Source organism: Scyliorhinus canicula, chromosome 21 (assembly GCF_902713615.1).
Source record: "Scyliorhinus canicula chromosome 21, sScyCan1.1, whole genome shotgun sequence".
Classification (NCBI taxonomy): domain Eukaryota; kingdom Metazoa; phylum Chordata; class Chondrichthyes; order Carcharhiniformes; family Scyliorhinidae; genus Scyliorhinus; species Scyliorhinus canicula.
The window spans coordinates 66,098,362-66,110,239 of NC_052166.1; the positions used below are offsets into that span (position 1 = coordinate 66,098,362).

The 11,878-nt window shown below is 43.6% G+C and overlaps 1 protein-coding gene across 2 annotated transcripts; it reads right to left on the reverse strand.

Moving 5' to 3' along the window:
- Positions 1 to 298: 298 nt before the first annotated feature.
- exosc2 (exosome component 2) lies at positions 299 to 11,637 on the reverse strand. 2 transcript variants are annotated; one of them, XM_038782193.1, is made up of 9 exons: positions 11,455 to 11,636; positions 8,066 to 8,167; positions 6,759 to 6,804; positions 5,044 to 5,133; positions 4,222 to 4,287; positions 3,357 to 3,425; positions 1,898 to 2,074; positions 1,438 to 1,566; positions 299 to 428 (listed from the first exon to the last, which is right to left on the reverse strand). In XM_038782193.1, the coding sequence occupies exons 1-9, from the start codon at positions 11,568 to 11,570 to the stop codon at positions 348 to 350; spliced, it is 876 nt and encodes a 291-aa protein (XP_038638121.1). In that variant the 5' UTR covers positions 11,571 to 11,636; the 3' UTR covers positions 299 to 347. The 2 variants fall into 2 exon arrangements, with proteins under 2 accessions (XP_038638121.1, XP_038638122.1); XM_038782194.1 differs by lacking the exons at positions 3,357 to 3,425; positions 4,222 to 4,287 and having other exon boundaries at positions 11,455 to 11,637.
- Between the last annotated feature and the right edge of the window lie 241 nt (positions 11,638 to 11,878).

Consider the following 11,878-nt stretch of genomic DNA (forward strand, 5'->3'; position numbering starts at 1 on the left):
TGCTGCCTACGGCGGGTTCGAATCCCGGCCCTGGGTCACTGTCCGCGTGGAGTTTGCACATTCTCCCCGTGTTTGCGTGGGTTTCACCCCCACAACCCAAAGATGTGCAGGATAGGTAGATTGGCCACTCTAAATTTCCCCTTAATTGGAAAAAATAATTGGGTACTCTAAATTTATTTTAAAAAAGAAATGGTGCTGTGAAGCAACTTTTTTGCTATATTCCAGGCGATATGTTAACGCAATTAATGGTTTGGTTGGATGAAGGGTAACGTGCTTTCTGTGACTCCAGAAACAAAAACCAGTTTATTGTAAAGTTTTATTCAAAATATATTACAAGGAAAATCATGTTATCCTTCCTGATCAATTAGACGTTGTCTTGTCTCCATCACTATTTCTTCCATTATTTCAGGCTTCAGAATGTCTTTAATCTGCAATGAGATCAGAAACAACATGGGCAAGTGGAATTTACACATACTGGATGGACAAATCATTACCTTCATGTTTCCCTCCGGTGAACATTCAATCACTACAAATGGGAGGAAAACAAAAAGGGCTGGAAGGAAAGCAACACAACCGCTAGAGAACTGAATACAACAGGGTCAATTATTGACTTTAAAAGGTGCTTAAATGATTCACAGAGAGCCGATAAAAAGGCACATTACTGACAGTTACTAACAGTTACCATTAAAGTGTATATTCTCTCAACTGCTAACTGACCTGCTGTATAACACAGGCATAGAAAGACAGTGACTGCTCTATCAGGGATTATGTTTTGAAGTAAAACCTGTCTATAAATTACAGTGACCAGTCTGATCATGCAAAAGCATATGCCTTCTCCTCTATGATTTTAACAACAGTTTTTTGAGCAAACAGGTCAAAACCTCCCTTAAAATGGAGAAGGAAATTTGAAGTGTGTGTTTAAACATGATTTTTTAAAAATAAATTTAGAGTACCCAATTTCTTTTTCCCCAATTAAGGGGCAATTTAGCGTGGCAGATTCACCTACCCTGCACATCTTTTCGGGATTTGTGGGGGTGAGACCCACGCAGACACGGGCCGAAATCGAACCTGGGTCCTTGGCGTCGTGTTAACCACTGCACCACCATGCCACCCAACACTGTTAAGAATAATACCCAAGTAATAAACGATGAAAATTGCTAAATGGAGCAAAGTGTACAGGGAGAGCTGGACTTTTAACTTTTTCCAAACCTGTTGCATGGGTTTTTCCCCCACAACACAAAGATGTGCAGGGTCGGTGGATTGGCCACGCTAAATTGCCCTTAATTGGAAAAAATGAATTGGGTGCTCTAAATTTTTAAGGAAAAACTATTTCCCTAAATTCTATGATTCTAAACTGAGAAATCTAGGTGAATGCAAAAACTGAAGACACATTAAAATTTCAAATCCATCACTGCTAGTTTGTGTCAGAAACATTACCTGTTGATGCAGTGAGGCCTCGTAGCAATACAGAACACTGGTATCATACAACAGCATCTTGTGAACATTCAGGGCAATGATACAGTTGCGGAGTCGTGAGATCACCTCTCTGTCTGACAAAGGAACTGGCTGTAATCAGAAGCAAAGGGAAAAGCACTGATATTTTAAGATTGATTTGTGCTTACGGAGCCTTAAGTGACATCGCAGTAAATCGGCCCAGGTTAGGACAAAATCATTTTAAACAGACATGTAGGAGATGAAGCTCTACCGTAAGTTACATCGCCAGACTTCATTGAAACGCAAATCCCAGAGTTGACAAAACTTGGAGGAAACTATCTCAAAGCCATGGCTCAGTAAGCAGCACTATTGTCTCTACCTCAGAAGTTTCAAGTCTCACTCTAGGCACCTGAGCGCAAAGTTTAGACCCCACCCCCCTCACGAGCACACGTCTGGTCCTCACCTCTAAATTAGTCACAAATCCTCCCGCCTCGTCATCCTTCTGTTCCATGATTGGATAAATCCAGATGTAACCGTTATTTCCAAGGATGATGGCAGCTCCACAGGGCAGGTTGTGAAAGTGAGTCTTTCGACGCTTTACAAGGGAAGGGGAGACCTGGACCACTGTCCCCTGGCCCAGCTGACCATAGAGAAAGAAAGGTTGAAAAAGAAAAATGGATATAGGAATACCCTTTTGCACATGGGAAAGTTCCATTATAAACGTGCCATGCATCAGAAAAGAGAACTCATCAACACCGAGTCCTATAAGGAATTTACAGCACAAATTTAGCATCACAGAATAATAATAATAATAATAGCTTGTCACATGTAGGCTTCAATGGAGTTCCTGTGAAAAACCTTGTGTACAACACAAGGGCAGCACGGTAGCACAAGTGGATAGCACTGTGGCTTCACAACGCCAGGGTCCCGGGTTCGATTCCCCGCTGGGTCACTGTCTGTGCGGAGTCTGCACGTTCTCCCCGTGTCTGCATGGATTTCCTCCGGGTGCTCCGGTTTCCTCCCACAGTCCAAAGATGTGCAGGTTAGGTGGATTGGCCATGATAAATTGCCCTTAGTGACCAAAAAGGTTAGATCGGGTTACGGGGAAAGGGCGGAAGTGAGGGCTTAATTCTGCACTGTATGTTCTATGATCTAAGGAGACCATTTGCCCATCGATTCTACAATGACTCCAATTAATCCCTCTCCTTCCTATCCCAATACAGCCGCAAATATTTCTCCCAAGTGTTTATCGAATTCCATTTAAAGGTCACTGTTGAATCTGGACCCAGCACTCTTTAAGGCAGTACATTCCAAATCCTAATCACTCATTGCACAAAGCTTTTCCACATTCTGTTCAATAACCTTAAAGCGGATCTGTTCCAATGACTGGCCATGCCTGCACCCAATCGATTCAGGCAGCTCTTGAGGTTTAGCAAATCAGTTATAAAACAGAAGTGTAACAATCAAAATCATTAAACTGGTTCAGTCCAGCAATCTCTCAATTTTAAAATTTCACTCATGTTTAATCCCTCCATGGCATCCCTTCTTCCTGTCACTAAGCTCCTCCAGCCCGACAACCCTCTGAGATCTCTGCAATCCTCCAACCCTAACCTCCTTGATTTCTATCACATCACCACTGGTGACCATACTTTCAGCTGGGCCCACCCCAGCTCTGCAATTTCTGCCCCAAATTTCTCCACCTCTCTTCCTTTGAAACGCCTATAACGTATACTTGTGACAAATCTTAGATTTACTTATCCTAATATCTCTTTAGGATCTCAGTGACAAATTATATTGGATAATTCATCCGGTGAAGCAGTTTGAGGTGTTTTACAAATCAAAGGCTCTATGTAAATTCAAGTTGAAATTTGCATACAATATGTTTTTCTTCAAACTTATTGTGAATAACTGCATCACGATACCTTGCCATACTTCAGACTCCTGGTGTGCAAGGACAGAGCACCATCTGCAAACACAGCCTGTACCTCTGCCTGAGTGTGTGATAAGGAAAATCAACAATAGGCAAAGGGTATTAAAGGATGTGGAGCCCAGGACAGGTAAAGTTGAGGCAAATCGGACCAGGATCGATTCGAATTGCCGTGGAGAGAAATGGCTAACACTGTGCCGTGAGGCATGATGTAGTAGAGGCTAACAGACTCGCGTGTGGAAAAACTGCAGCTCAGCAAGATGGGTTTTGTGGGCAAATGTAGAACAGCAGCTTGTACATCTGGACTCTTCACTGATGACACTGAGCTGAAACAGCAAAAAAGACTCTCCAAGGGCACCTGATGCCTACGTGGTAAAGGATTGTTGAAAAAGAAGCTTAAGGGCAGCATGGCAGCGTAGTGGTTAGCACTGGGACTACGGAGCCACGGTCCTGGGTTTGATCCCGACCCTGGGTCACTGTCCGTGTGAAGTTTGCACATTCTCCCCGTGTCTGCGTGGGTTTCGCCCCCACAACCCAAAGATGTGCAGGGTAGGTGGATTGGCCACGCTAAATTGCCCCTTAATTGGATAAAATTAATTGGGTAATCTAAATTTGAAAAAAAGTCTTATTCTGTGTGTTTAGAATTTCAAAAGACCGAATTCTCTCCAGAACTGATCCAGATGTTCCTGGCGAGGAACAGCACTGGGGAAATTGCAGCCTGTAGTAATGACTTGTTGCCCAGTAGGCAGAAAAATTATTCTCCTAGGATCAGGATTTACTGAGTAGTCTTACATCAGATCAGGAGTGCCCGATGGAGGAATCAGCCCCAAGAACCCCACATTGGTCAGTGAAAAGGATACACTGATCAGGTCTCCCTCTTGCAGGTAGTCCCTCATCATCAGTTCATCCTCAGCAGATCTTCTTCTCTGTAAGGAGACAAAGCTTATATAATGGTAACAGGAAGCGAGAGCATGTTCATCCCAGAGAAATGCATGGACAAGCTGTCAGCTTCAGTGAAAGCAGAATACGGTGATGCTGGAAATCTGAAATAACAGAAATTACTGGAACAGCTCAGTAGGTCTGGAAGCATCTGTGGTGACAGAAACAAGAGTTAACCTTTGGAGTCCAATAGGACTCTTCAGAATTCCACAGATGCTGCCAGACCTGGAGCGGTTTTTCAGTATTTTCTGTTTTTTAATATTAGCTGTGATAAGACACACAGCATTTGAGACAGCCTTGGATCGAAAAACAAGACTCAGACATCCTCCAGGCCAAGGTACTGATGGAAATAAACAGGAAGCAGGGTTCCCAACAGATATCTGGGATGAATCGCTCTTTGCTGCATTGAACTGTGTGACATCCACAGTACACAATATACACCACTCCAGAAACTGGAGCACAAAAATCCAGCAAGCGCTGAACTGTCAGAGGTGCTGTTTTTTGGTGAGACATTAAACCTCTCAGTTGGACATAAAAGATCTGACATCCTATTTTGACTAATATTTATCCCTCAGGAAATATCACTAGGACAGATTATCCGATCAATGCCGTTTACGGGGACTTGCTGCCACACATCCGGAGTTACACAGTGACTACATTTCAAAAAGTATATTGGCTGTAATGCGCTTTGAGATATACTGAGGTGGTGAAAGGTGCTATAGAAATGCAAGTCTTTTACTCACCAGTTCCCCTCCAGGAAGATTAACAGATGAGAGAAGCAGCACAGAGTCAAGTCTGGAGTTGGTCTCCACTTTCCATCGCTTCTGCTGCACCTACAATTATTCAGAAAGTTGTTACTTTCTTTAAAACCCACACCCAGCCAGCCCTGCCATTCCCCAGGCCACAGGGTTCCTAATCCTGTGCCGTACAATGTGGACAGGGCAATGAACATCCAGCAGCTCTGTAGCAGCAGCAAGACACTTTGCATGCAGACAGAGATAGCTGAGCACTTTGTACCGTAATGTGACAAAACAAGATACACAGGTTAGCGGGGACGCAAATTCAAATGAGGAATTTGTTGACAGGAAGAAGGGTGACAACATCTAGTGGACAAGAGAGTTTGGAAAGGGGCAGCAGGTAGCAATGGTGAATCAAAGACAGAGGGAAGAAGGATTACGACAGTTAAAGGGATAGATAATATATGCAGGGAGGTAGAGGAGATGGCTGGTTTGGGATGTACACAGTAATTCACAAATGGTTAATAATGTTCACAGAAGGGCAGCATGGTGGTGCAGTGGTTGGCACTGCTGCCTCACGGCACCGAGGTCCCAGGTTTGATCCCAGCTCTGGGTCACTGTCCGTGTGGCGTTTACACATTCTCCCCGTGTTTGCGTGGGTTTCGCCCCCACAACACAAAGATGTGCAGGGTAGGTGGATTGGCCACGCTAAATTGTCCCTTAATTGGAGAAAATGAATTGGGTACTCTAAATTTATTTTTTAAAATAATGTTGACAGAGGGGAGAGGTCTGGTTTCTCACTAACGGGAGCAGAGATTGCATCACAGAAAAGGTGAATGTCTTTATAAATATCACTCTTTCCAATAGCAAACGGACATGATGTAGTAGAGAAACTGTATTCAGTCACACAAACAATACTCAGTCAAAAGAAGCTCTTATCTGGAAAAAGCCATTCGTTGTCCCAACAAATCAATTTTTGCAAAGATCAACCCACGACACTTTTCAATAACTTCTCTCTGCTTCTTTTGTTTACCATCAGTGGCCTTTCTTATAACTTAATTCTCATACATATCAAAAATAAAATCTTTCACCAGACTGTCAGTCTTCCAACTCCCTTGTTTTAAATCTCTGTCCTGGTGTTTGAACTCTTCACCATACTGAACGATTTATTTGGGTCAGGTTATGCAAAGTCCCTCATCATGTTGTGGTGGCGCAGTGGTTAGCACTGCTGCCTCACAACGTCAGGGACAAGGGTTCAATTCCGGCCTTGGGTGACTGTGGAATTTGCACGTACTCCCCGTGTCTGCGTGGGTTTCCTCCCGCTGTCCAATTATATGCAGGATAGGTGGATTGGCCATGCTAAATTGGCCCTTAGTTTCCAAGGATGTGCAGATTAGATGGGGCTCCAGGGATGGGATGGGGGAACTTGGCCTAGGTCGGGTGCTCTTTCAGAGGGACTGTACTGACTTTATGGGCTGAATGGCCTTATTCTGAGGTGTTATGTCCTCAGCTCGTCACAATTCCAATAAAATAAAATACCCATTTCACCCCAAAGTATTTATATGAAATCAAGATGCTCATGAGAGATATTCAATTGGCATGCACACAACCAGTTATAGTTTCATCAAAAACATTTTATTTGAACTTTTCTAAATGCATTTTCTTGAATCGCAGCAAGTAGTTTTGTACCCCTCTTACAAAATGGAACGGTTTTAATTTACCTCTGTAATTCTGCCCACAACAACATCTCCAACTTCTCCATTGTATCTATTGAAATAATTCAGATTAACATTATTAATCAACTGCATTCAAAAATGCATATTACGTCCTGCTGCAACAACATCTAAGTTTATATTTCACATTCTCGTGTTTAAATCTCCCAAATACCTCCACATCTAGGCTCTTAAACAGTCCCCACTCTCTTCATCCCACCAAAGCCATCTTTAGATGTCTAGCCCGTAAACCCTGGATTTACCTCCATTAACCTCTCCATCCTTCCCCTCCTTTTAGGTGCTGTTTTAAACCTACCTCTATGGTTAAGTACTTAATCATCTGTCGTAATGTCTGTGTCTTTCGTTCAGTGTCTGACTGTGAGGTACATCAGAATGTTTTACTAAGCTGTTGCTGATCATGATTGGTTTATTTTTCTGGTTCAAATGTAAGTTCTTCCTTTAAACCATCAACATAGCCACAGGCTCACGATCGTGATAAATTGAACGAAATTGGGCAATACAATTTCCAAATCACCAGAAAGATCCTGGAAGCCAAATTACTGAAAATAGAATTTGACACCTGATTAATAAAGGTATTCATATCAAGGTTCCTAAAGAGTCTTTCTGCTGTTAACCTGTCTTGTGATAGCAGTGTCACTTATGGTTATGGGCTCAAGTCCATTCCTGGACTTTAATGTATAATGTAGCTAACAGTCCAGAGATGTTATGCATCGCTGGAGGTACTAGCTTATAGTTTTGATGCTTAAACAAGCCCCTGCCCCCTAATCCTGTCTACCTGTTTAAGTGGACAGAAAATACTTAAAGGAGGGGAAGGCGCTGGCAAAAGGAGTGAAAAATGAAATAAGCCTTTTCCATGGAGCGGTCACATTGAAAAGGGGTCTTGCAACACAAATTTTAAAAGACCTCAATATGACTTACGGAAAAGGAGAAGGGGTGCAGGACTAATTGCATAACTCTTTAAGCCGAATGGCTTCCACTTTCAGGTTCTAATATAGCCAAAGGTTGTGCAATTGCTCGGCGATGAAATGTGCACAGTAGTGACAGTGGGGGTGATTTTCCTCCCCCGAACGTCAGAAGGGGTGGGGAATTGAGCAGGAGTCCCAAAACGATGGCATCCCAATGTGAATCACAACAGCCTCCAGGGAAGAGAGGGCCGTGACTGGGCAGTAAACTCGTCAGAGTGTCTAAAATTATGGGGAATAAAAGCTGGCATGCTACACTCCATATCTCCCGCCCGAGCTGACACTCTGAAAACAAAATCGGAAAATTCCAGCCAATAAAAGTTGAAGACTTGCCTTGTTTGAAGTGGCTTGACACATATCAATTTATTGACTCTTTCCACAGCCCCGGCGACCGATGCAATGAGTTTCTCATCTTCCATGTATGTACCATGGCCTCTGGAAAAAGACAAGATTTATACTGTAACAGGGAGTCTGCACACACACAAAACCCAGAGCAGTTACACACTCAGGCTCGAGTTTTTTTCAGTTGTTAGATTTGTCCTCTCCCAGTCAGGGTTCCTGATTCTCTGGGAGTTACTGTTTAATGTCCTGTACATTGCTGAAAAAGCCCAGGAGGAAAAAAAACCCACAGGGAGACTGGAAAAGGAAACCGTATGATTATTTTTCAGTTTCTTTGAATTGATTACAATTTATTAGAAAAATATTAGAACAAACAATTGGTTAAGAAGTCAGGAAGCATCCAATGGGATAATATTCTGTTTGCTTTCATGAAATCCCAAAGCATTTTGCAGGCATTGTGAAATGTAGTCACTTGATCATTTCATATCAAAGATTGATAGATTTTTGTTGACCAAAGGGCTTAAAGGACATTGGGAAAAGGCCGAAACGTGAAATTATGTTGCAAATCAGCCAAGATCTCACTAAAATGAGTAACAGGCTTGAAGGGCTAAATGGCCACTTCCTGTTCCTTTGCACCAAAATGTAACACCGTTAGTTTGAACTTCCCTACAAAATGTGTTGTAGGTTTTTAAAACCATTTCAATAGGGTTTCACATTATCAACGATGGTTAATCTGTGATTTCTCCCTCTGTATATCCATAAAAGGCACCATAGCAAGACTACAGTTTTGGCAATAGGGTTAAATTAGGGGGGGGGGGGGGGGGGGGCAGAGTGCATAGATTAGGTTTAAATTCCCTCGAGTATAGGAGATTAAGGGGTGATTTAATCAGGGTGTTTAAAATAATTAAATGATTTGATGGGGTGAATAAAGAAAAACTATCTCCTCTTGTAGCAGGAAAGTGGAGATTGCAGGCCGGTGCGAAAGTCTAACCCTAAACTTAGAGCCTGCCATTCAGGGGTGAAGTCAACATATTCCTCCACACCAAAAGGTTAGTGGAAATCTAGTCACTCCATTCAAAAGGTAGTCGGGCTCAGGTACCTATTGATAATTTCACAACTGAAATTGGTAGATTTTTGGTAGAAACCGGGATAGACCATTCAGCCCGTCTGTTCAAATCATGGTTGATCTGTGTTTAAATGTTAGGTGTCCATCTACCATAGCTGCATATCCTTGGGCAGCATGATCTAATAACCTCAGATTTAAAGTTATTAAATGCAACCATTTACCGTTTTTAGTGTTCCCTAATTTTTGAATGGCTTAGCTCTGATTTTAAGGTTATGTTCCCTTATCCTACATACTCTCACCACTGTAAAATGATATTAAGAAAATACAGGACGAAGGAAGGTAGATAGAGTTACGGTGCAGAATGATAAAGGCTCTCCCACATCTGGGACATCAAGCAGCAGAGTGTGAGCTTTGATTTTCAAAGCCCCACAAGTGGAAATATTCTCTCTGCATCTATTCCATTGAACCCCTTTCATAATCTTTCAATGTCAACATTGGCTCAATGCACTCGCCACTTGCTTTTGATGCCCTTCATGGTTAGAGCGACAGGATACGGAGTTGTAATGACACACAGGTTAATAACAGAATAACTTGTCTTTGATTAGTTGGTGATTTTCACAAACTGAACAACAGATTGCACTGCATGGCTGCCAATGAAGGTTGAAATATGCAATTTTGGCAAGTTAAGTGGTGTAGCAACATCCAAATATCCTCAACCTTCAGCTTAATGGATCTTGATATTGAAACATTGGAATGAATGCAAGAAGATATTTGAGGAGGGTGGCCATGAGCTAGAGGTCTATTAAATATGCTAGAAGTTGAGCTATGTTTGCAAATGGCAGTCTAGCTGTGTTTGCAAAAGAGCATAGAAATCAATACATAGCGATGTTGTAGTAATTCAGGAAACACAGAGGTGAAGGTTTAAACAGATTTATTCCAAACTTTAAAAATAAAGCTGCACCCTAGGCGCATAACACAAATCTCCCAGCTCCGAACTAATAGAACACCCTGTCCGCGGCTGGGATGGCATTTTAAGGGGTCGGTAATGAGCCCCCGCTTGTTACTATGGGAACTCGTCCTCCACAAGCCCCACGGGGAAATTGCTGAGTGATTCCCTGTGGTCTTTGTGAGGGTTATCACAGATGTGTTGATTCTTTTCCCTTGCTGTTTCACCTAATACATCAATTCTGATAAAATAGAAACAATTTACTTTTTTTTCTTCTTTTGTTAATTTTTTTTCCAATTAAAGGGAAATTTAGCATAGCCAACCCACCTAACCTGCACATCTTTGGGGGCAGCACGGTGGTGCAGTGGTTAGCACTGCTGCCTCACGGCGGCGAGGTCCCAGGTTTGATTCCGGCTCTGGATCACTGTCCGTGTGGAGTTTGCACATTCTCCCCGTGTTTACATGGGTTTTGCCCCCATAACTCAAAGATGTACAGGCTAGGTAGATTAGCCATGCTAAATTGTCCCTCAATTAGAAAAACAGAATTGGGTACTCCAAATTTATTTTAAAAATCTTTGTGGGGGTGAGACCCATGCTGACACGGGGGAAGAACGTGCAAACTCCACACGGACACGGGGGCAAGATCGAATCAGTGTCCTCGCCGCCGTGAGGCAGCAGTGCTAACCATTGTGTAAGACAAATTACTCTTGAATAAACATCTTGTACCAAAGACTAGACGGAGCACGCCCTCAGAGACCGAACAGCTCAGTTAACAGATTGTCACCCGCCCTCTGTCGAGGGCGCAGAGCGCGAGCTTGCTTTGCGGAACGGTTGGACCTTTCAAAGTTGTTCCCTGGACTGTGGCAGAGTGGATCTGGCTTGATTGCCGATGATTCAAAACGTCAGAAGTCGGTGCATTTGTTTCATTGACACGGCGGACACTTGCGATCCAGCGGTGAGTACGGTGACCTGATTGGCGCAGGTGAAGGAGCTACACTCCGAAAGCTAGTGATTCCAAATAAACCTGGTGCCATAAGACTTTTAAGGGATATTTATAAACCTCTGATTCAGGCACCCATTCCAGCAGCATCCCCCCCTTTTTGTACCTCCTCCATGTGCTGGAGCCCAGAACCGCCATCAGTGACCGCAGGTGTGGTCAATACCAGCTTGTGGGTCAGATGCTGAGCGAGTTCAGTTGTTGCCCATTCGCTTATATTGATGGCGATGGAGTCTGAGCCGTTATACCAGCCTCCCACCGATCATTCAACAACTCAAAGCCGAGGCCCGACCGACCGGCCACGCACGTCGGATTCCCTCCTCCCTCGCTTCACTTTTCAACCAAACTTCACCTCATTTTTTTTATGGTTTTACCTCATGAAGCCGGTGTCGGTGGTGATCGTGTCTCCCGGTGACACCAAATGTTTACCCACGTCCGCCGGTAAAGGGACGCGCTTTCGCGCCGTCGCTAACCGAATGTCTACCGCCATCTTTCAGACTGGCGCGGCGGCGGCCCCCGCCCCCCCAAGCGAGTCGCCATTTGTAACCAAAGCCATCTTTCATGCTGGCAGGTCCGCTTCGATCAATGACTGTCGCCATCTTTCCTACTGGCAGATCCGCTTCTACCAATGACTAGATCGCCATCTTTCATTCTGGCAAGTCCGCTTTGACCAATGACAATATCGCAGGCAATCCATCCATAATCGTGACAACCTTTGACACTGGCGGGAGTGAGTGCAGGGGCGATACCTGTAAATAAAATACTGCCGGGATGCTGGAATAAGCACATAAAATGAAA

What these genes read in the sequence shown, in the direction of transcription:
- exosc2 (XM_038782193.1), bottom strand. Translation starts at nt 11,570, where the DNA reads ATGGCGGTAGACATTCGGTTAGCGACGGCGCGAAAGCGCGTCCCTTTA. An exon ending in GGAGTCTGAAGTATGGCAAG is followed by an intron (nt 2,075 to 3,356) that starts GTATCGTGATGC and finishes CTCTATGGTCAG; the next exon opens with CTGGGCCAGGGGACAGTGGT. An exon ending in GATTTGTGACTAATTTAGAG is followed by an intron (nt 1,567 to 1,897) that starts GTGAGGACCAGA and finishes TTCTGATTACAG; the next exon opens with CCAGTTCCTTTGTCAGACAG.